This window comes from Ipomoea nil, unplaced genomic scaffold, assembly GCF_001879475.1.
Source record: "Ipomoea nil cultivar Tokyo-kokei standard unplaced genomic scaffold, Asagao_1.1 scaffold0380, whole genome shotgun sequence".
In the NCBI taxonomy this organism is placed as follows: Eukaryota; Viridiplantae; Streptophyta; class Magnoliopsida; order Solanales; family Convolvulaceae; genus Ipomoea; species Ipomoea nil.
The window spans coordinates 123438-146077 of NW_017616808.1; the positions used below are offsets into that span (position 1 = coordinate 123438).

The window sequence follows — 22640 nt, forward strand, 5'->3', positions numbered from 1 at the left end:
ATATACTAAAAATATATTATTTGTGTACTGAATTACATTATACAAAATAATGTACTTTTAGTATTCAAATAATGTACTTTTCTGAAATACAATGTACATTTTAATATACTCAAAATACATTATTTGTGTATTGAATGCATATTATTTGATAGTATAATTTACACAGTTGTGTGGACCATGATTCACACAATAATGATTGATAATTTCTTTGTTTGTTTGTTTGGTTTTTTTTTTTTTGTTTTGTTTTTTTTTTTTGTTTTTTTTGTTTTTTTAAATCATATATGGCCAAAATAACACTCAGTTAGGTACAAGTATCTTTCGTTGAGAATTCAACAACTATTATTAGTTTCTTTAATTTTTAGTTTTAATTTATTCCAGTTCAATCATAGTCAAAAATCAAAATTGATAAATTCAGAAAAAAGATTAACTTTTATTATTATATTTTAAAATGTTTAACTTCTGCTATACTTTATTTATTTATTTATTTTTATTTCTCACAATCACAACCACTAGTAACAGATACAATCTAAAATGAGATTCTGTGACCAGTGACCACATGCCATAAGATCTTATATTATAATAAAACAATCAATTTAACACCAATCCATCACCCAATAGCAATGTAACCACAGTTCCTAATATATATTATTAATGCGTGTTAACTTTTTTATTTAATTACTAGATTTTTTAAAAAATAAATTCTTACAAATAAATATTTTGAGTTTGTCTTTCAATTATTCCTGAATTATAAATATAGTCAAATCTTTGTAAATTTATCCTCCCAAATGCTCTGTCAGGCCGGGGTATGAGGGGTCCTTAGGGTTAGAGTTCAAGCTTTTGGAAGAATTTAATTTATCTATAGTGTAGTTGTGTAGACATAACTGAAATGAAAGCGAATGTTGATTGAAAGGAACGTAATTATTGAAAGGCAAATTATATTATGCACCGCGGTGCATAATCGATTATGCACCGCGCATCTTTTTTTTTAAATGAAAATTAACAGTGTTTATTTTCGCCGTTTCGCATTCTTTTGCAAAAAGTAACTCTGTTATTCAGTGTCATTTTCTATACACTGCAGTTTCAGTTGAACACAACTACAGTTTCATTTCGATATAACTATAGTTTCATTCGATATTTATAGACTCAAATATGTGAAAATGTTATTTAATTTTATTTTATATACACTATAGTTTTATTAAAACATAACTACATGATCATTTTGATATAATTACAGCTTCATTGTACAATATACACTCAAATATGTGAAATGTTATTCAATTTCAGTTTATATACACTGCAGTTTCATTTCACTATAACTACAGTATCATTTTGATATAACTACAGTGTCGGTTTAGATATACTGTAGTGTCAGTTGGTGTTTAATACACCAAACAAACGGACTCTGTTAACTCTAACGGCGGGCCGTTTCTTTACTTAAAGAAACGGCGCCGTATATGGGCCGCGGTGCATAATCGATTATGCACCGCGGTCTATAATATAACAACTGTTATTGAAAACAATAGGCCGCCTAAATCAACTAGTTATATTATGGACCAAGTGGGCTCTGGTCCAAAATTTTTGAGTTCGTATTTTCAAATTTTATTTTCTAATGTGACTCACATTGATAAATCATCTCTTTAGAAAATATTATATGTATTTCTATTCTCTATTCTCAACTTTTACTCCTACACTGAAAATAGTGATGTAGACACTTTTACATGGACTCACATGAAGAAATTAAATTACCATAGCCACCACATCAGGGAGTAAATCTGAGGGAGTAAGATTTGAGAATACATGTAGTAGAACGCTATTTTTTTTTTTATTTTTATGTGGGCTCCTGTAAATGTGTCTACATCAAAATTTTAAGTGTAGGAGTAAAAATTGAGAGTAGAAAATAGGGGTACATATAGTATTTCCCAAAAAATTTCCACTCTACTTTTATTTTTCACAAATAACATTAATATGTAAAAAATTATTATTATAAAGTTCTAATTGAAATATTTTAAAAGATACATATATCAAGGTTTGTTTTAAAAAAATAAATATACAGATATATAACATAACTAGTATTTGTCCCGTGCGATGCACGAAAAATATGTTATAAAAATATACCTTATATGAGGTTTATTCCTATATAAAATTTTTGTTATTTAATAATTATTATGTGTAAATTCCTATGATAAAATTATGAACATAAATATATTTACAATTAAAATAATATTTAAGGTGGGTGATTACTACAAATCTTAAACTATATTAAAAATTTAGTACATAGTATTTAATATTACAAATTTTTAAGAACTTAGTAAACTACAATAGTAATTGAATTACAATTTTAGAGTCACCACGGATCAAATTTTTAGACCTTTGAAATTTCTAACTCTAGATGTAGCAACATACAATTGACCTTTAAAGACCAAAATCACAATCTTAGTTCGAACATTGATTTTTTCTTCCAAATACTATCGGATTAAGTGTGTAATCAATAAAAGTTGAGAACTAATAATTCGAGAATATAATCTTAATGTTACTAAGCCTACTTCACGTCAATTAAGTTGGAGAGTGTTGTTGGATAGTATCCGATGAATCCACGAATAAAGCATCTTTGTCTCCATAGTCCTCAATATGTACATCAACAATCTTAAATATTAGGCCGCCTAGCTATGCCATATATTAATATCAAACTTATGAACTTTGGGGTTGCATGCAATAAAAAGTATATTTTAAATATACTAAGGGTACATTATATATGTATGTAAGGTACTTTCAATATAAAAATAATGTACTTTTAATATATTAAAATTGTATTTGATATTCATGATCCATACAATTATGTGGACCATCGTTCACACAATAATTTGCCAATAGAAATTGAAATATAAATAAATATAATAAATAAATAAATATAATAAATATATATATATATATATATATATATATATATATATATATATATATATATATATATATATATATATATATTATAAACTGTCAGTGGAAATTATTATCATTATTATTATTGCAATTATTATTATTATTGTTATTGTTATTATAATTAACAATATTATTATGGTCTTGTGAAAATTAAATGGTGATTATCACCATTTAATTTTCACAAGACTATATAGCTTTATTATATATAGGATTATGTTGATATATAAATTTGGTTCACAAAAGTCATTATGGTAATTAAGTACATAAAATTTGTTACTGTAGGTACATAAGCTCACTATAGTAAATACACAAGATGTTTGTACATAAATTTATTACTGTTCATAATTTATGTACCTAGTCCTATACTATTATTTCTATATTCATGGATCCACTTTATAAAGTGGACCCTAGTCCATGACATAATTTGAATCTTATGGCAAAGGTATATTATCCAATTCTTTGATCATTTTAAATTACCAAACTTTTTTACTTTTTTTTTTGGGGTACAAAATTGTCTTACATTAACTAAAGTGTATTAATTAAATTAATTCAATTTTTTTTTTTTTGGGTAAAGTATAATGAACGGACACCTACAGAAGCTTGGTTGGATACTCAATTTTTACCATATGGTACTCCAGAAGATCCTCTAACGTCAATGTTTTTCGGTCCTCAATTCATGTCTAAGAAACTTTACCAGTTATGCTCTCCAGAAGTAAGTCATTACATTTAACCTGCTAAAACCTTCGTTTTAAACTGTTTTAACAAGTAATTAATCACTAATAAATTAATGTTTGTATGTAGGATATTGCATTAGGGAACATGTTGATTAGACCAAGTTCTCTATTTTTAGAGGATTTGTCAAAGGCCAAAAAGTTCAGCAATGAAGGTTATGGTTCAGTTAAGCGAGCCTATGTTATTTGCACTGAAGATTTAGGCATACCATTGGACTTCCAACGTTGGCTCATCGAAAACATTGGAGTGGGCGAAGTGAAGGAGATTAAAGATGTAGACCACATGGCAATGCTTTCAAAACCTCAACAACTTTGCCAATCTCTCTTAGAGATAACTACTGGTGATGATGATGAATAGAATCATTATATTCATTTGGTTGCCATTCACAAAGTTCAATTGTTTATCGGTTGGGTGTATTATGACCTGCACTATTCATTGAATTATATATATATGTTGTCTCTAGGCTTTGTTTGATATGACCATCTTTTTGTCTTCTTTTTAAAGTTTTGTAAAATTAGTTGAGTGGTTTGTTTGCCTTGCTTAAATGCTATCTTAATAATGTAGCAAATATATTGTTAAAGCCTTGTTTAAGTGATAAATAATGAGATTGACTAGAAGCTTTGGTCATAAAGATAAAATTTTATTCAAGGTTGTGCTGTGGGTGCATAGTTCTTATTTATATAAAGTGATTCTATTGTTCATCTCTATTTAGGTAATTAGTTTTTCTTTAAATTGAAATGATTCTCTAGTTGTGGAAGTCATTATGGCTCAATTGTTTCTCTAGATATCTCATCATTCAATCTTTAGGGAGAAGGTAGAGAAAAACATTGCAAAATTACAAACACAACTAACCTTAAAAATTAATGATTTTGAACACATAATAACGGTCATATTTAATGTTTTTGCCACCCTGAGGGACTCTCCAAGACGTTGATAACTCAAAACCAAAGGCTACAACTTATATAATGAAGGAATTGTATTTTGAAGAAGAGACTAAGGTTCAAACCTTGACAGCAGCACAGTGTGTAGGTTATGTCAAAGTGAATAAATCTCTTATGCGTACTAGCATTTAGATTGTCTTATGTCAGCGGTACACTATAACAAAACTCAAATCAATGCCTGGCACGGGTTAGCAGAAACTGAACAGATCCAATAAAAAGTGGTTCAAAAGTCAGACGCCCCCGCTGTGGCGCGAAGTGCGCCTAACGCGCATCCGGAGCTCTTACTTGGTTTTGCAGGAGAAGTATTTTACTTTGAACCAATGCCTTCCATCAGTTATGATCCCCAACACTGTTCCAAAAACTGAGAAGGAACCACTGGTGGTGATGCTGTTATAAATAAAATATTTGAATTCAGACTTTAATAGATGAACCTACCAACATCAAAATTAGGAAAAATATCTTTTTTCAATCACTCAATTATGAATAAATAGCAATACAATTCCTTCATTATACTAAAAATAAATTTTATGTAATTATGTTGGTGGCCTACCTTTCAATTTGGACCTGGTCCAATATGTTAAAATGATTGTCAAAATTTGATGGTGGGCACAATGATTAGAATAAGAATAAAAAGAATGGAGCTAAAATAAGTTTGATCTGTCATAGTTTGGACTGAATTGAAATGAAAGCGAGAGTTGAGAGGTGAATGGAAAGCATGGGATATAATCATCGGAAACAATTGGTGGCCCAAATGAACACATACCAAGGGTATATTATCCATTTTTTGCAATACAAATTGTCGATTTTTTTATTTTTTTTTTTTTGGAAGAGAATTTTATCGCATTGATAATGTTATGAATTATAATCATTTTACTTTTATTTAGTATATAATCAACGGACACCTCCGGAAGCTTGGTTGGATATTCAATTTTTACTCTATGGTATATTAGAAAATCCTCTAACGGAATTTAACATCTATATTTGCTGTAATAAGTTCACTGCATAATGTGTAAAGATGGAGCAAATCATGAAAAACGTAATTACAAACACATTTATATTTGTGTGGCCCTGTTTGGTAAATTAAAATGGCTGATCAGTTAAAATTAATTGATTTGATTAATTTTAACTGTTTGACTTGGTTAAAAATAGATGTCTTCCATCCACGACAACCCCCAAGTTAACAATTAGTTTTTGTACTTTTTTTCAAAAATTAAAATTGCATGACAGGATTACGGGGCAGTAATCATTTTTTTATTATCAAAATCTTAAACCATCTAACATAGGAATATAAGGAGATTTCTTTTCTTTGATGATTTACATCATCTCAAATGCTTTGTTGGGTCAGGGTGTGGGGGTCCTTAGGGTTGGGGTTCAACCTTTTGGAAGAATAAGTAGATTCCTTTTCTAACATAGGATGAGATCAGTCAATTTATGATAACTAAGGAATAAAAAGAGTTTTATTGTTACTTCAAAGATTTTTTTATTATTTTACTAACATATATAGTTTTTTATTTAATTTTTAAAAGTATTTTAATATATCTTATTTTCTATCAATATTAATTCTACTAATTAATTACAGTCAAGTATGTGTTACGAGAGATAGTCAATAAATTGTTTTTTTTTTTTTTTATAATTGCAATAAAAATAAAAATAAAAATTTTAAAAGAAGTTGACATTCAAAGTTTGTTGAATGAGTTTTCAAGGAGAATTTCATTAATTAATGATCTTACACAAATTTTTGTATTTAATTAATTTGGATCTAACAGTCACGCCGCCTTTAATTAATCGGTAAGCTTAATTGTCCAGTTGTATTTAACAATTAAGTTTGAAACCCTTAATCCTACCTTACAGAAACAGAATAATGGTGATGACACAGAAACACTTTGTTCTCGTACATGGCACCGGCCACGGAGCTTGGTGCTGGTACAAGCTCAAGCCCCTCCTGGAATCCGGCGGCCATAAAGTGACGGCGCTTGACCTCGCCGCCTCCGGCGTCAACCCCAAACAGCTCCACCACCTCCGCACGCTGCACGACTATAATTTGCCGTTGATGGAGTTCATGTCGGCGCTTCCCGACGGAGAGAAAGTTATCCTGGTGGGCCACAGCTTCGGCGGCATCAACATAGCCCTCGCCATGGAAAACTATCCTCACAAGATTTCAGTTGCAGTTTTCATAGCAGCTTTCATGCCGGATTCTGTTCATTCACCCTCCTATGTCTTGGATCAGGTAATTAATCAACTTTAATATAATTATCCCGGAAATTAAAAAGTTAATCTTTACTGTTTTTGAAATATAATACTCATTGGCCCTGTTTGGTAATTATACCAAATAGCTATCACCTAACAGCTAATTTACTAAACATTTTTCTAAAATCAGCTAATGTTATCAACTATTTATAATTTTATATCAGCTAACAATCATTTTACCAAACAGGGCCAAAATTCTTTTGAAATTTGATCATGTAACCACCTATTTAGAAGGGTAATAGAATGCTATCACGTATAATTTGAATTTTTTTTTATTTATTTCACAAAGTTCAATGAACGTACACCGGCGGAAACTTGGATGGATACTCAATTTGTACCCTATGGTACACCGGAAGATCCTCTAACGGCAGTGTTTTTTGGTGCTCGATTCTTGTCTGAAAAACTCTACCAATTGTGCTCCCCAGAAGTAAGACATGCCATCTTCTCAAACCTTTCTATTCAATTATTTGAACAACTAATTTACTACATACTATACTAAGATAGGATTTAATTTAATAGATTAAATTTTGTAGGATATTGCACTTGGGGGCTTGTTGATTAGGCCAAGTTCTTATTTTACGGAGGATTTTTCAAAGATTAAAAAATTCACAGATGAAGGATATGGTTCAGTTAAGCGAGCTTTCATTATTTGCTCTAAAGATGAAGCCATGTTATTGGAGTTTCAGCATTGGCTCATTGAAAACACTGGGGTTTCTCAAGTGAAGGAGATTAAAGATGCAGATCACATGGCAATGCTTTCAAAACCCCAACAACTTTGCCAATATCTCTTAGAGATTGCTGGTGATGAATAAATTCACTAATTTGATTGCCATTCACAATGTTCAATTGCTTTTTTTTTTTTTTTTTTTTTTAATTGAACTATGCTTTGTCCGATATGGTGCCTCCTTTGTCGTGGTTTGGATTTCGTTTAATTTGTCAACTTTGTAATCCTGTGTGCCTTAATAAAATTATTATATTGCAAATAGTGGACGTTATTGATTCTTTGTGCTTCAGTAAGTTGAGTAAATAGTTATGAACAGATACTGAATTATAGGAGAGTCAATAATACTAAAAAAATAAAATTAAAAGTGCAGTCTAAGACATTGGAGTATGTATAATTTAGAGTAACATTTATCTTTGCTGTAATAAGCTAAGGTTATTACATAGCTCAATGGTTCAATAAGATTCCATAAGTCATTTTGGAATATAATTTGATTTGTGCCCTCTCTCCATATGCACGAGATTGAGATTTTATGCTACATAATTCAAACTCTTTAAAAAGTTAAGTTGTATTTATATTAGTACAAACTCATATACTTTTGTGATGTAGGATAAAAATGACAAAGGCTATTAAAAGCCTTTCAAAGCTCGATTTTTCCTAACTCAATGAGTACAATTTGAGAATTAATTTCTCATGCACCTATTATCTATTTTGAGTAAATAAATATCAAATTAAATATTTCGCTTAAGAGAACCCAAGTCCACTTTGACTTGACATAAATTAGAAGTGAACCACACTCAAAACATTGCCTCAAAATGACCACTTAAATATTATTTTTGCTTAAGTGAACCACTGAATAGAATGGTAGATAATTAATGAGAGAGCTGAGCTTCCTCTGAAATGGATAGCAATTTGATTTCGAATTAATCAAATTCTAATACTCCGTATGATTAATAAGTAATTAGATGTGATAATAAATTTTATATACTAATATTAAACTTAACATTATAAAAAATTGAATTAAAAATTATTTCATTTAAATTTGGAAAATACACACACACACACACACACACACATATATATATATATATATATATATATATATATATATATATATATATATATATATATATATATAATGGAACGGATGAAGTATTAATTTAGATATAAGCTAGAGAACATTCTTATCAACACAAGAATTTTTGACATACATCTTGAAATCAAATAACATATTAAAATAATACAAAGGGTTCGAAACACAAATTACAAATCTCGAAGCTCAAGAAGAGTCATGGGAGACACATATTTAGGATCTCCTTTAAGCAGCTGTTTGGCAATGATAATATTAGCAGCCTCGCTGGGGTGGTATGGGTCCCAAAACACATGTTTGTCTCGATCCGAACACATACTCGAGGTTGGTCCACACGGAACTATCCCTGCAAATTGCCCTCCATTTCCACAACATGCTTTGGTCGACGTTGTAAACCCTGCATATACACCAGTGAAGGGTCAAGTCCAGTCAATAATAACTGGTTAGGCCACTGTTAGATGAAGACTGGTAAAGGCTAGTACTCTGCCTCTCAAAAATGTGACGGTATATAAAGAAATAAAGTTGTGTTTTTGCTGTGAACTGTAGTTTTTGGTATTAATATAGTATATGGTGTTGAAAAAGATCAGAGAAGAAGTTACCATATTTAGCGTAGTTTGTGATTAGTTCCAAGACAAGATCATAAACATTCAAGTGCACAAAGGTGGCGCCGGGGAGATTCTTGTTGAGGTCTCCCAACAACTCTTTCAACCGGGCATTGTATTGGTTAGCAAGTTGATTTGCTAGCTCTACACATTCATTTTCCTTCAACTGGTTAATTGTTTTTTGGTAAGGAATGCAACCGATTGGTCCCACGTTTCCTATGATAAATTTTCTAGCATCCAATTGGTAAAGTCTCTGGATGCAAACAATAAAATTTAGATTTAGAAAAATAATAATAGTTTTATATTATTGGAACATATGAAGTAGGAAAGAAAAAAGTAATATATTATATTTACCGTAAGTTGTCCCCTGAGATGAGAGATAAGATCGTCAATGAAGGCATCAGGAGTTTCGCTGATTCTTGTGCCCATGGAGAGAACGGGAAGCAAGTAATTGTTGAGGAAATCATTGGAGCCAATTGTGATGGAGAAAATGGATTTCCTGGTGATAAATTCTTTTGCCTTTGAAGCACCAAGTAATTTGTCGATTTGTTGCCTAGTTATGTTGAAGTAATCAACTTGGATATCCATTGAAAGCCTATTCACCTGTAATGTCAACATACATTACATTCAAGCTTTTTATCTTCATTTCTTTGGTCCATCACTAAAGTATTATTTATTTATGTGGGTACATATCGAGTATAATATATGTAGCACATTTAGAGATGACAAATGGATTGAGTCACCAATGGTCCAACCATTTGCTACAATAACAGTATGACAGGTTGAGTTAGGTACAACCTAATTATTGACAATAGAGCTGTTAATATAGGCTAATCTATGATCTATCATTGGTCAGTGAAAAATAAGTTGTGTTATTTTTCATATGTATTAGCCCATATAACCATGGGCCAACTAGGCTACACCAGGTAAGCCCAAGGTTTTATGGGCTAGAAAATCCTAGCCCAACACTCTTAAAAGGGTTATAGGCCCAAGCTCAACTTTATCGCAAATTATGCCGTGGAAACCTGTTCACCATGCACATGGTGAATACAGGGGTAAATTCATAATTTCTATTTACAGTTGTATAGAAATTATGAATCTATAGTATATAAATTATAGAGATCCATAATTTCTATGTTGTAGATTCATAATTATTATGGATCTACAGCTTAGTAATTATGGATGTATTCTGTGTTCATCATGCGCATGGTGAACACGGTTACATAGCATAACTGTTGCAACTTTATGGGTTTGGCTTGTTTATTACAACTGACAATTTATATGATGGACTGTAGATCGAAACGACCAGATACAAAATTTATAGGTGAAGAATTTTATATAGAGAGCTTACAAAAATTCTTCCAGTGGCGTTCATAATTCCACCCCCTCCAGATGCATAGTTCACACCGTATAATAGAGCTTGGCCGCTACAATTGGGAGCTAAAAACGGCGTTGAATAGTGAGATTGCCCCAATCCCTCACCTAAGAACCAATGAACAAAATATATATATAATTATTGAAAGATGGAAGCTAAGGACAAAGGAGTTGAAAAGATTGATAGATATATGTTACGTTACCGATAATGTCACCGATGGTTCTCCCGTTGGTGTAGCGGCCGGTGGGGTTCCCGCCGGAGGGTTTGAAGTCGATCCCATTGGGCGCAATATTAGCCTTAGATAAAGTGGAAAGGTAATTATTATTGCCGGCGTCTACTAAAGAGTCTCCGAAGATAAACGAAGCTCCCATTCCCCACTCATCACCTTTCTTGTCCTCACAAGCCACGAAGCCTGTTAATAACGCCGCCATAGCCAAAACCACCACGCCCGCCATCTTAATCCCTATGCTATGGTGATGGCTCATCTGCAGGTGTACACGTACTTTTTATATCCTGGTTTTTGAAGAAGATGAAGAAGAAAAGGATGGGTGTGGTTGAGAAATTGTGAAGGATTTGAGTTGAATTGGTAAGAATGGTTGGGTTGTTTATATGTGTTGAGTGGGATGGGGGTGATGGGAGGATTTCAAGAGGTAGGTGGACTACATTTGTGAACCGTCTCCAACGTGCATGGACCTCGTTAATGGTTATATGTTACTTCTTCTCAAAGTCATTATATTCCAGAATTTGTACAAACTTGTCAGGTGATACAATTTATTAGGTGTGAGTTTGGTTTAGCTTGTTTAGCCATTCACTCAAATCTTCAATTCCCCCCGGTACGGTTATACTTTCTTAGCCTCATATTCTCCATCTCATGCATACACTTTTCTATACATTATTATTCTTCCAAGTATTTTAAGGTGTCAATTGGTGTTTATACATTTTGTACCAGACATAATCATGTATAATATTTTAAGTGCTACTGAATTAAATGATACGAGTAAATATTAATAATATTAATAATATAATTGATGGATATATTGGAGACAAGTCCGGAGCGATCTGACCTGAAGAAGCGGGCCGAGAGCCGGCTCCGAAGCCCCTAAGCCGACCTTCATGGTCAACCTCGCTGCCCCAAGGCCCTAAAGTCGTCCTTCGTGGTTGGCCCCAAGGCCCCAAGGCTAACCTCAGTAGTCAGCCCCGGGTACCCAAGGCTAACCTTAGTGGTCGGCCTCGAGGCCGGAGATGAACAAGCTAGTCAAGACTCGATAAAAGGAAACCGTAACCGCCCAACCATTTCACGTGTGGCGGTTACGGAGAGCATTTTAGTATAAATTAATCTCTTTGTCTTGTTATTACCTCATCTGGTCTTATATATCATTACACATCTTGTAATCTTGTTACACATAACTCGTAATACAAGCTCATTGTCTTTTACTAAAGCTTTTTTCTTATCTCCTTATTATTATTGTTTAATTATTGATATCAGTTAATTCGAGCTCTAGGGTTTATTAATTCCATCAACAATATTATTTTTTAATTTTGTAATAAATTTTCAATAATAATAAAACCATGAATGAGACGAACAAAATAAAAGGGAAAGAATGTTTTTTTTTTTTTTTTTTTGAGTACTACTAACTTTGTTACAATGTAGTATCTGAAGTACAAAGAATCTATACCGCCCCACCGATGTTCAAACCCATGATTTTCTATTTGAGAGAGTCACTTTATGTTACTAGACCACAAGGTCATTGGCTTGGCAAAGTGAAAGAATGATTAATTTTGTAAACAATAATATAGATAACGTCATTGTAGAAACAGATGCTCTTCTTGTCATTCAAGGATTGAAAGACATTGATTTTAGCTCATCCTTTAGTTTAATTCTTGATGACATTCGTAAACTAGCTTGTAACTTTAATTGTATTAGCTTTGTGTTTGTTAAACGATCTGCAAATATGGCGGCCTATACGTTAGCTAGGGAAGCCGTGTTCAATGCTGATTGTAGGGAGTGGTTCGTTTCGGCCCCTCCATCTATTTCTGATGTAATTCTGCTGGATATTTCTAATTAAAAATTGTTGTTTGTTGTTTCAAAAAAAAAAAAAAAAAAAATGATCTGCTTGTTAACCTCTGCTGCCTCTCTTTGTGTAGCTAGTTGTCGTTCACTTACACCAAAGGAAGAAAAAATAAAGTCGTTTGTTCACATCTACGGCTCCCTGCCCTTGTATCCAACGAAGGTGTGGTTCTTGAGTGTTGCGTGGACGAATCTCAACCGTCCCTTTTTGGGTACTAAATTTAGGTCATCCACCTCAACCCATAGGTAAAGCCTCTGACCCAATTTAATAACACACGTGTTGAATTTTGACCATTACTAAAATATTTACTGCTAATGTACGAGCCTAGAATATTCTCAAAATATCGAGAGGTGTTTTGTTTAAAAATAAAATTGGAATCGAAATTAAAATTAGAATTAAATATTTAATAATAAAAGTAATTTTAATAAAAGTGGCATATATTGGAGTCAACATATAAATAGTTTACATATGTTGAAAATTGTATCAAAATTCAATTTCATCACTTCAAGTTTAAAAGTGATACATAAAAACAATGGTTCATGTAAAAATGTGAAATAATTGTATTAAGGCAAACATAGAACTAGAATAATTTTACAATTTATAAGAACTTCAAAAAGATTACAAATTATCAAAAACAAAATCCAAACCAAAAAGACATCATATCTTACAAAGCACAGACAGACAAAACATAGTTCAACGAAGAATATGAAGCATAAAACATCCAAACAATTAAGAAACAATTCAACATTGTAAATTGAATGAACACCAAATGAGTGATTCTATTCATCACTATCTATCTCTAAGAGATACTGGCAAAGTTGTTGGGGTTTTGAAAGCATTGCCATGTGGTCTGCATCTTTAATCTCCTTCACTTCAACTACCCCAATGTTTTCGATAAGCCAACGTTGAAAATCTAATGTTATGGCTTGATCTTCGGAGCAAATAATGTAAACTCGCTTAACTGAACCATAACCTTCATCAGTGAACTTTTTGAGCTTTGGTAAATCCTCCGTAAAATAAGAACTTGGCCTAATCAACAAGCCCCCAAGTGCAATATCCTACAAAAAAATTAATTTATTAAACGAAATCCTATATTAGTGGTAAATTAGTTGTTAAAATAATTGAATAAAAAGGTTTGAGAAGGTGGCATGACTTACTTCGGGGGAGCACAATTGGTAGAGTTTCTTAGACATGAATTGGGGACCAAAAATCAAGGTTCTAAGAGGATCTTCTGGTGTATCATAGGATAAAAATTGAGTATCCAACCAAATCTCAGCAGGTGTGAGCTCATTAAACTGTGGGAAAAAGGTAAAATAATTCAAATTAATGGAAAAATAATTCATAATATATTAATTTGAGAAAATTCTGTACCAAGAAAGTGTAAGAAAACTTGATAATTTTTTATTTTTTTTATTTTTTTGGTAATCATAAGGTGTCTTCCTCATACTAATTCACGTTCGCATTAGCCCAACCTAATTAAAGGACAAAGTGTTAATGATATTGATTTTTCTAATTACAAGGGGAGGTTTGAACTCATCTTCACCTATTGGTTGGTGTGGATGGGTAGTCATGCGCTCTCATCATTTAAGAGATGTGAGGTGTTCAAATCTCGTCTCGTAATTGGAAAAATCATGAGAGTGCACGCCAACCAAGCGGGTTAGAAAATTCCACAATTTAAAATGCAAAGAAATGGACCATATGGCTTTGTTATGTGTTGGTAAGTGCTAAATATGTTTTGTGGGGTATTTGGGAGGCAAATTTATGCTATAATAGGAGTCCTTTTGCGCTTATAATAGCTTCATTTGCATAAAGTTTGAAATAAGGACTAATTGTGGTTACATTTGTGCAATATATGAAAACAATGTCATTTCAATAGCATTTTGGAGACAGTTTGGTATTTTGATCCTATCTTGTGTTAGGAGTATCCAAATGAGGTGATTCAAAGTGGCATTGGAGCGACAACTCAAAAGGATAAAACTTTTCTAGGGACCATAAAGTCTGATTATGAAATTTTCAAAGTCAAATTCATGTCACAAGTTACTGTGTGGTCCCGAGCGTGACGCGGACTTCTATGCCTTGATGCTGCTTGTCACGAGATAACTACCATTGTGACAAAAACTTCTACGTAATAGCCCTGCATATCACATTGTCTATTGCGTGGTAACTCCCCTCGTGACGCGAAGTACAATCTCGACTATAAATAGATCTCTTGACCTCATTTACGGGAAAAATCTAGATTTTACATTTTGTTCATACTTGTACTTTAGATTTTGGAGAAAGGATTCTCCATAGGGTTCTTAGAACAACTTGACAACTGGATTTAAGGATTTTAGGGGGATTTTAGATTGTAATTCAAAGCTAAGTGTTCATTTCAATTGCAATTTATTTCATTCCAAATGCTTCCATTCTTCTATCATCTTAACTATCACTCGGCGGCAGTGATAACCATCATGACCAAAGGTGATTTGCAAGCTAAAACTGTTGTGGCTTTAGTCAAAAACTGTATGGACCTCACTAAAAAGTTTAGACATATTAGGTTCTCCCACATTGAGCGAGAAGGTAACAAGTGCGCTGACTGGCCGGCAAACCTCGGCCAGATGATTGATTGGGGTACACACTACTTCGATCACGCGCCTGTTGAGTTGACGGAGCTTATTTCTGCTGACTCTTGTAATGTCTCCTACTTAAGGGTTAGGTAACGCCTTCTTGGAGGGCTTCAAATTCACCCAAAAAAAGCTATTCAATTATGACAATGTCTAGCTAATTCTTAGGGAATTAGGATTATGTTTACTTGTTAGGATGTTAGAATGTTTTGATTGCAATTAGAAAATTACGTGATGCATTGATTTGAATTCTTGTTTAAAGTGAACTTTGTAGACTTTTTTTTTATAATGACGGCCGCATGTATTATACAAGAGGTCTAGGAGGCGTGTAGCCACCAAGAGATTGAGACTACACTATAGCCTACTCCACTTGTATTTCTCACCTTGCACCGAGAGGTAGAGCTCGTAAGAAGATGTGTACTTCAAGTATTCGATAAAATGCCTCAAGTAGTAAGGTTACTACGAGCAAGGTTGCAAATACGTTAAGCGCCCCCTACGCGCCGATTTTTTTATTTTTTATTTTTTTTTTTAAAAAAAAAAAATTATAAAACTTCATTAATAAAAAATAAGGTTGTTCTAGTTTTTTCTTACAAACTATTTACAAAGTAGTTGTAAAATGGTTCAAAATATTATTGAAACCATCTAAATACATAAAAAATTAAAATTAAGAGCAATAGAAGCATTTTTTTTTTTTAGAAAATGGAGGGGCAAACCGCCTACGGTGAACTTTTGACACCTTACCACGTCACTAAAAAAATAAATAAATAAAAAATCGTCGGTTCAGCCGGCTGGCCGCCCGGCCGCGAAATTCCGGCCTTTCTCTCCGCGGCCGGACGGCGCCTAGGCGCGGGTTTTGCAACACTGACTATGAAAGTAGAATTTTACTACTTGATACACATAATAGACTATTAGAGTGGTTTTGGCAATAGAAACATCTTCCAAGAATCACGATCGATGCATTACACTACTTCGCAGGGACACCTAGTGCTAATCCCCTCCATTCACTTATTACATTTGTGTTTGCTACTTATTTCTTTACATTTGGATGTTACTTTTCACCATCATTAAAGAACGGCATTCCGAAAAAACAATCAATCACCTTTCCCAGCATTCTTTCCATCCCAAGAATACTACGATTATCATGTGTTTATTTGGACCACATATTTGTTTTCAATGATTACGTTAGTTCCATATTTCCATTCATCTAACTCTTGCTTTCATTTCACTTCAGTCCACACTAGACGACAGATCTAATTTTAACTCCATTCTATTTTTGTTTTCTTATTCTAATAATTGTGGCATGAAATTAAATAATTTTGGACTCTACCAAAGACCTTATGGTCTAATAGTATCAAGTTGCTCCCCTGTGTGAGAGGTGATGAGTTTGAACCTCGATAGAGATGTGGTAGTTTGTATATTTGAGTATCCTTCACCTTATAATAAAAAAATAATAATAATTTTGGACTCTAGCCTTATTTTTTTAAAGGTAGATCAGACTCTAGCCTTATTTGATAATGCTAAAATTAAAGAAAGATACGGTCTATTTGGTAAAATAGTTTATATGTCAATTTTGGCTTATTTGATCACTATTAATTGTTTGACTTGGTTTAAAAATCAATATAAGTGTTTAGTTAAATTAACTTTTTTACTTCAATAAAATGTTAAAATTAAAAATGCTACTCAAAGCAACTTTTTCAATTAACTTTTTAGAAAAAAAAATTATACAAAACAGCTATCAGCTAACAACTAATTTATCAAACACTTTTTTACAATCAGCTAATATTATTAACTAATTATACCCTCTAATTAATCCTATCAGCTATCAACAGTTATTTACCAAACAAACACTATTTCAGCAATACAGCTATAATAAAACTCAAATCAATGACTGGGTTAGCAGAAACTGAATAATTCTAAAAAATAAAATATTTCAATTCAGACTTTAATAATTGAGCCTGCCAACATCAAAATTAGGAAAAATATTATTTTTGTAATCATTCAATTATAAAAAGAAATAACAATAAAATCCCTTAATTATATAAGTTTCTGCCTTTGGTTCCGAGTTATCAACTTTGTGGTAAAATTAGCCTGTGAAGGTGACATTAAAAACATTAATTATGATTGTTAAATGTTTAAAATCATTAATTTTTTAAGATTGTTTTTGTAATTTAACCAATATTCTTCTCTAATAATTAAACTTGAATACCTGACCCAAGACATAGGTGGGTGAATGAACAGAATCAGGCATGAATGCTGTCAAGAAAACAGCAACTGAAATCTTGTGAGGATAGTTTTCCATGGCGAGGGCTATGTTGAAGCCACCGAAGCTGTGGCCCACCAGGATAACTTTCTCTCCGTCGGGAAGCGCCGACATGAACTCCATCAACGGCAACGTATAGTCGTGCAGCGTGCGGAGGTGGTGGAGCTGTTTGGGGTTGACGCCGGAGGCGGCGAGGTCTAGCGCCGTCACTTTATGGCCGCCGGATTCCAGGAGGGGCTTCAGCTTGTACCAGCACCAAGCTCCGTGGCATGAACCATGGACGAGAACAAAGTGTTTCTGTGTCATCGCCGTTTTATTTGGTTTATTAGCTGTAAGCTAGCTAGGATTAATGTGAACCAAGGGAGAAAGGGAAAGAGATAGAGAGAGAGAGAGGCTACAGAATTTTCTGGTTCATTCTTCTGTTCTCTTTATCTATATAGCGAAGCTAGCAATATTTATTTAGTAAAAAGAAATAGGTAATCCAATTACACACCAAAATATAATACATATATCTTTCTTTCTCATTATTATGATTTGTTATTTAATTGTAAAATAGGACTTGATTCACATTAATTTATTTTTGGAATAAGGTTTAAATTGGCCACTGAACGTAACCTGAAAGTGCAATTAGGGCACTAAACAAAAAAAAAAGTGCAATTAGATTACTGAACACTCCAAAAATGTGCAATTTCACCTGATAGCAGGTTACCCTCAATTTTAGTAGGTTATCTGCTTACGTGGCAGCTGAGTTGGCATTTTTAATAAATTTTAATAATAACTTTTTATTAAAAAAAAATTTTAAAAAATAAAAACGACTTTATTTTATTTTTTATTTAATTTTTTCTAATTTTTTATAAAATTTATTATTAAAATTAATTATTAAAAATTATTAAAAATGTCAACTAAGCTGCCACGTAAGCAGGTAACCTGCTAAAATTGATGGTAACCTGTTATCCGGTAAAATTGCATACGTTTCGAGAGTTCAGTGGCCGAATTGCACATTTTTTGAGTGTTTAATGGCCTAATTGCACTTTTTTTCGTTCAGTGGCCTAATTGCATTTTCAGGTTACGTTCAGTGGCCAATTTGAACCTTATTCCTTTATTTTTTAATGATCTGTTACATGAGTCCGATCACGATTTGAATGTCAGTAAAAACTGTGTATTTAAAGAGAGAGAATTGTTGAGTGGAGGCCCCTAAAGAGCCATTCCCAACACCTAGCGGCAGAGGCTGGTGAAGAGTCAAATCAAGCACTTTTAACTCTAAAAAATGTGACGACATTTGGATTAACGCCGATCTAGCCCCTGCAGAACATAGGCACAGAATTTGTTCCTTAATTATTATGGGAGTTAATACCCAAAATCGTCCTCGACTATAGTGGTTTTTCTCAATTTCGTCCTAAACGACTTTGGTGACCTAATATCGTCCCACACTTTTGTGTTTCGCTCAATTTAGTCCCAGATTTTTGTGTTTTTGCTCAATTTAGTCCCTCATTTGTTATTTTGTCCATTTGGTGTTAAATAAATAGACAATTCAGTAATTTTAATATTGGCATCTCTTTACTCATAGACATGTGAACTGCGAAATCCCTTTTTTTTACGAATTACTCCCAGAATTACTCCTAAAACTGCGAATATAAAATTTGATTCGCATGTCCGGGAGTAATTCTGGGTGTAATTCGTACAAGAAAGAGGAATTTCGCACTTCACAAGTTGAAAGTAAAGAGAGATCAATATTGACATTACTGAATTGTCCCTTTATTTAACACCAATTTGACGGAATAACAAATGGAGGACTAAATTGAGCGAAACACAAAAGTCTGGGACGATATTAGGTCACCAAAGTCGTTTAGGACGAAATTGAGAAAAACCACTATAGTCGAGGACGATTTTGGGTATTAACTCATTATTATGACTATTGAGACACGAAGGAATCATAAGCAAGACTGAAAGGAAGCGTAGGGGTTTCATTATAGACGATAGCCGCTGCCAGTTCTGTTGCAGTTGCCGAGAGGATGCAGACCAAATCTTTCGTAAGTTTTCCAAAGCCATAGATATCTGGAAGGAGTTTATCAATGAGACCGAAATGCATAAGATGAATGAAACGAGTCTCATTGACTAGATTGATACCAATCTTTGGGGTAGAATGCAGAATAAAATAACAGTGATTGGAGCTCCTTGTTTGCCACCATTGTGGGGTGGTTATGGAAGTGGCGAAACTTTGCTGCTTTCGCTGATGGATGTGTTGGAAAAATTGGTTTAAATGGTTATTTTGTGGTATAATTTTTATAAAGTTTATTCCGGGTTTGGATTGGCTTAAAGTGTAAGTTTTCTAAGTTAGAGGTCTTAATTTAATATATTATAGGTTCAAAATGAATAACGTGTGAATGAAAAATTGATTCATTTTTTAAATTTTACCTATTTAACTTGATTTAGTAATGACAAGAAAATAAGACAAGGTACTAGATCCGACATGGAACGCTCTTGGTCTAACCTGACGGAGTCAAAGCAATTAACACTAGCTATCAATTAGTAACGGTCGGGAGTCATGTAGAAAGGAAGTGGAATGGTGCACTTAACCCAGAGTCCAATGCACTTATTAGAGCACCATCTCATCAAAGAGAATGAGTTATATACGAGAGCGCACATCAATTACTAAGGAGCCACGACACTTATTGAGGGAGCCATTGCACTTATTAGAGGCCATTATAATTGTAATTGTTACCATTATATACTATAAAAGGTTGAGACCATGTAACAACTGGGGAATACTACACGCTCTGAATCTTGTATTGAGAATTTTAGCAATACAATTACAACTCTTGCCACCTCAAGACAAAGTTGAAGTGATGTCACCACGATGTGATACCCCGTATTTTCCTAAAATAAACCATAGTTCCGATATTAAATATTTTAATAAAAATATTTATATAGTTATTTATTTTGAAATGGGCTAGGGTCTATTTAGTATGGTGAACCAGTATTTTGTACCCAAATGCCTTAAGCCCAAAATGGTTTTTAATTCCTAAAAGCCTAACGGTGCGGTCAAGTTCCAGTGCGGTCAAGGCTTCCCGTGTAGCTGTGCGGTCACGCACCATTAGATACACATAAACGCACCACAGAGTGTTTAGAAACGCACCATGAGGTGTGGTGAGTTATGGTGCATTTTTTGGTGTGTGGTGCGTTTTGTGGTGCATTGATGCATTTCAGTGTAGTGCGTTTCCTAACACAATTGGTGCTTTTTGTAAACCCAATGGTGCATTTTTTTGGTATGTGGTGCATTGGTGCATTTTATCGTGGTGAGTTTTCTAACACTATTGGTGCATTTTTGCATACATAATGGTGTGTGTGTGTGTGAGAGAGAGAATGAAAGAGCGTTATGCTGTGGACACGCTGTACATTCATAATTTATATACTGTAGATTCATAAAATTTAAGAATAAGGGTCAAATAGGCCACTCAACTGCACACTAAACTACAATTAGGCCATCGAACTCAAAAACAATGCAATTAGGTCCCTGAACAACACAAAATCATGCAATTAGGTCCAAAATGACCTGTTTACCTGGAAGAGCAGGTTACCGATTTTAAAAATAGTTTAAAATAAAATAATTAATTAAAATAAAAAAATAAAAAAAAAAAAAAAACTAATCTACGGCTGAAGGTTCGTCTCCATGGCCGGAGACGAAGGGACCTCCTGGCCATGGAGTTTCATATGGCCGGTGGTCTCCGGTCATGGAGACGAAACTCCATGGTCGGGGGTCTCCAGCCATGGAGACGAAACTCCATGGCTGGCTTTCTCCGGCCATGGAGTTTCTCCCTTCGTCTCCATGGCTGGAGACGAAGGTTCCGACCATGGAGACGAATCCAGTAGATTAGTTTTTTTAAAAAAATTTAATTTTAATTAATTATTTTATTTTAAATTATTTTTAAAATCGGTAACCTGCTCTTCCAGGTAAACATGTCATTTTGGACCTAATTGCATTATTTTGTGTTGTTCAGGGATGCAATTGTACTGTTTTTTTAGTTTGATGGCCTAATTGTAGTTTGGTGTACAGTTGAGTGGCCTATTTGACTCTTATTCCTAAAATTTATAATGTAGATTCATAATTTCTATACTGCACATTCATAATTTATGTACTGTAGATTCAAAGTTTCTATAATGCACATTCATAATTTCTGTACTGTAGATTCATAATTTCTATACTGTAGATTCATAATTTCTATACTGCACATTCATAATTTTGGTACTGTTGATTCATAATTTCTATACTGTAGATTCATAATTTGATAACTATGTGTTCATAATTTGATAACTATACAGTTTAGAAATAATGAATCTACAGTACAGAAATTATGAATGTGCAGTATAGAAATTATGAACCTACAGTATAGATTTTATAAATCTACAGTATAGCAATTATATATCTACAGTTTAAAAATTATGAATCCACAGTATAGAAATTATGAATCTACAGTATAGAAATTATGAATATACAGCGTGTCCACCATGCACATGGTGGACACGGGTTTACAGCATAATTTGCCTGAGAACGAATGCCTAAGAATGAAGTGAGAACCAATCGCAGTCGTACACGTGTTCAGGTTTAATGATGTAATATAAAAAAATGGTGACATTTTTGTAAATAACTCAAACTTTGATGGAAGTAACATGTGTTAAAAGTACAAGTGACTAATGCGAGTATGCAAGTAAAAATTGTAAGTAAAATCACTTAAAAGTACAACTATTTTCACTTAATAGTGCAAGTAATTTACTTTTTTTTTTTGAAAAAATTATTAAAAAGTCCCTCTATAATATGTCAATTATCAATGTCACCCCTGAATTATGAGTGGTGTAAATGTTGCCCCTCAATTATCAAAACGGTGCACATATAGCCCCTCCCGTAACGGACATGTGGTTTCGCGTTAGTGTACGCCACCGTTAAGTCGAAGTAAATATGTAATTTAGTTGTTTTTTCCCTCCCTCGATTCGAAGTACCAACGATGGACAACGGTGGGAAACCACAGGTTCGTTACGGGAGGGGCTATATGTGCACCATTTTGATA

The 22640-nt window shown here is 33.2% G+C and overlaps 4 protein-coding genes across 5 annotated transcripts in view; 2 read left to right on the forward strand and 2 right to left on the reverse strand.

Annotated features, from left to right (window-relative positions):
* The window catches only part of LOC109171783 (salicylic acid-binding protein 2-like), a 5567-nt gene extending 1193 nt beyond the window's left edge, over positions 1-4374 (forward strand). The window contains exons 2-4 of the mRNA XM_019320855.1: positions 3512-3649; positions 3739-4065; positions 4189-4374. Of these exons, the coding sequence (XP_019176400.1) occupies positions 3512-3649; positions 3739-4026 (426 nt within the window). The 3' untranslated portion in view covers positions 4027-4065; positions 4189-4374. The remainder of the gene's footprint in view (positions 1-3511; positions 3650-3738; positions 4066-4188) is intronic.
* LOC109171781 (GDSL esterase/lipase At2g23540) overlaps positions 1-11206 on the reverse strand; it is a 20137-nt gene extending 8931 nt beyond the window's left edge. Inside the window, exons 1-5 of one of the 2 annotated variants that reach the window (XM_019320854.1) lie at positions 10848-11206; positions 10622-10752; positions 9625-9873; positions 9268-9523; positions 8837-9065 (exon numbers count right to left, since the gene is read on the reverse strand). In XM_019320854.1, coding sequence (XP_019176399.1) covers positions 8842-9065; positions 9268-9523; positions 9625-9873; positions 10622-10752; positions 10848-11130 — 1143 coding nt within the window. In that variant the 5' untranslated portion in view covers positions 11131-11206 and the 3' untranslated portion in view covers positions 8837-8841. Of the gene's footprint in view, positions 1-8720; positions 9066-9267; positions 9524-9624; positions 9874-10621; positions 10753-10847 lie in introns of those variants that run through there. The other variant, XM_019320853.1, reaches the window with a different exon arrangement.
* LOC109171784 (salicylic acid-binding protein 2-like) lies at positions 6456-7806 on the forward strand. Its single transcript, XM_019320856.1, has 3 exons — positions 6456-6837; positions 7147-7284; positions 7391-7806. Exons 1-3 carry the CDS (start codon positions 6472-6474, stop codon positions 7667-7669), a joined length of 783 nt encoding a protein of 260 aa, XP_019176401.1. The 5' UTR covers positions 6456-6471; the 3' UTR covers positions 7670-7806.
* Positions 11207-13322: 2116 nt separating the features above from the next.
* LOC109171724 (salicylic acid-binding protein 2-like) lies at positions 13323-17994 on the reverse strand. Its single transcript, XM_019320782.1, has 3 exons — positions 17524-17994; positions 13872-14009; positions 13323-13772 (listed from the first exon to the last, which is right to left on the reverse strand). Exons 1-3 carry the CDS (start codon positions 17881-17883, stop codon positions 13494-13496), a joined length of 777 nt encoding a protein of 258 aa, XP_019176327.1. The 5' UTR covers positions 17884-17994; the 3' UTR covers positions 13323-13493.
* Between the last annotated feature and the right edge of the window lie 4646 nt (positions 17995-22640).

Excerpts from the sequence above, each read along its gene's own strand:
- LOC109171784 (XM_019320856.1), top strand. The coding sequence starts at position 6,472 with ATGGTGATGACACAGAAACACTTTGTTCTCGTACATGGCACCGGCCAC. Across the intron at positions 6,838-7,146 it reads CCTCCTATGTCTTGGATCAG|TTCAATGAACGTACACCGGC; the intron begins GTAATTAATCAA and ends TATTTCACAAAG. Across the intron at positions 7,285-7,390 it reads ACCAATTGTGCTCCCCAGAA|GATATTGCACTTGGGGGCTT; the intron begins GTAAGACATGCC and ends TAAATTTTGTAG.
- LOC109171724 (XM_019320782.1), bottom strand. The coding sequence starts at position 17,883 with ATGACACAGAAACACTTTGTTCTCGTCCATGGTTCATGCCACGGAGCT. Across the intron at positions 14,010-17,523 it reads CCACCTATGTCTTGGGTCAG|TTTAATGAGCTCACACCTGC; the intron begins GTATTCAAGTTT and ends TTTTTCCCACAG. Across the intron at positions 13,773-13,871 it reads ACCAATTGTGCTCCCCCGAA|GATATTGCACTTGGGGGCTT; the intron begins GTAAGTCATGCC and ends ATTTTTTTGTAG.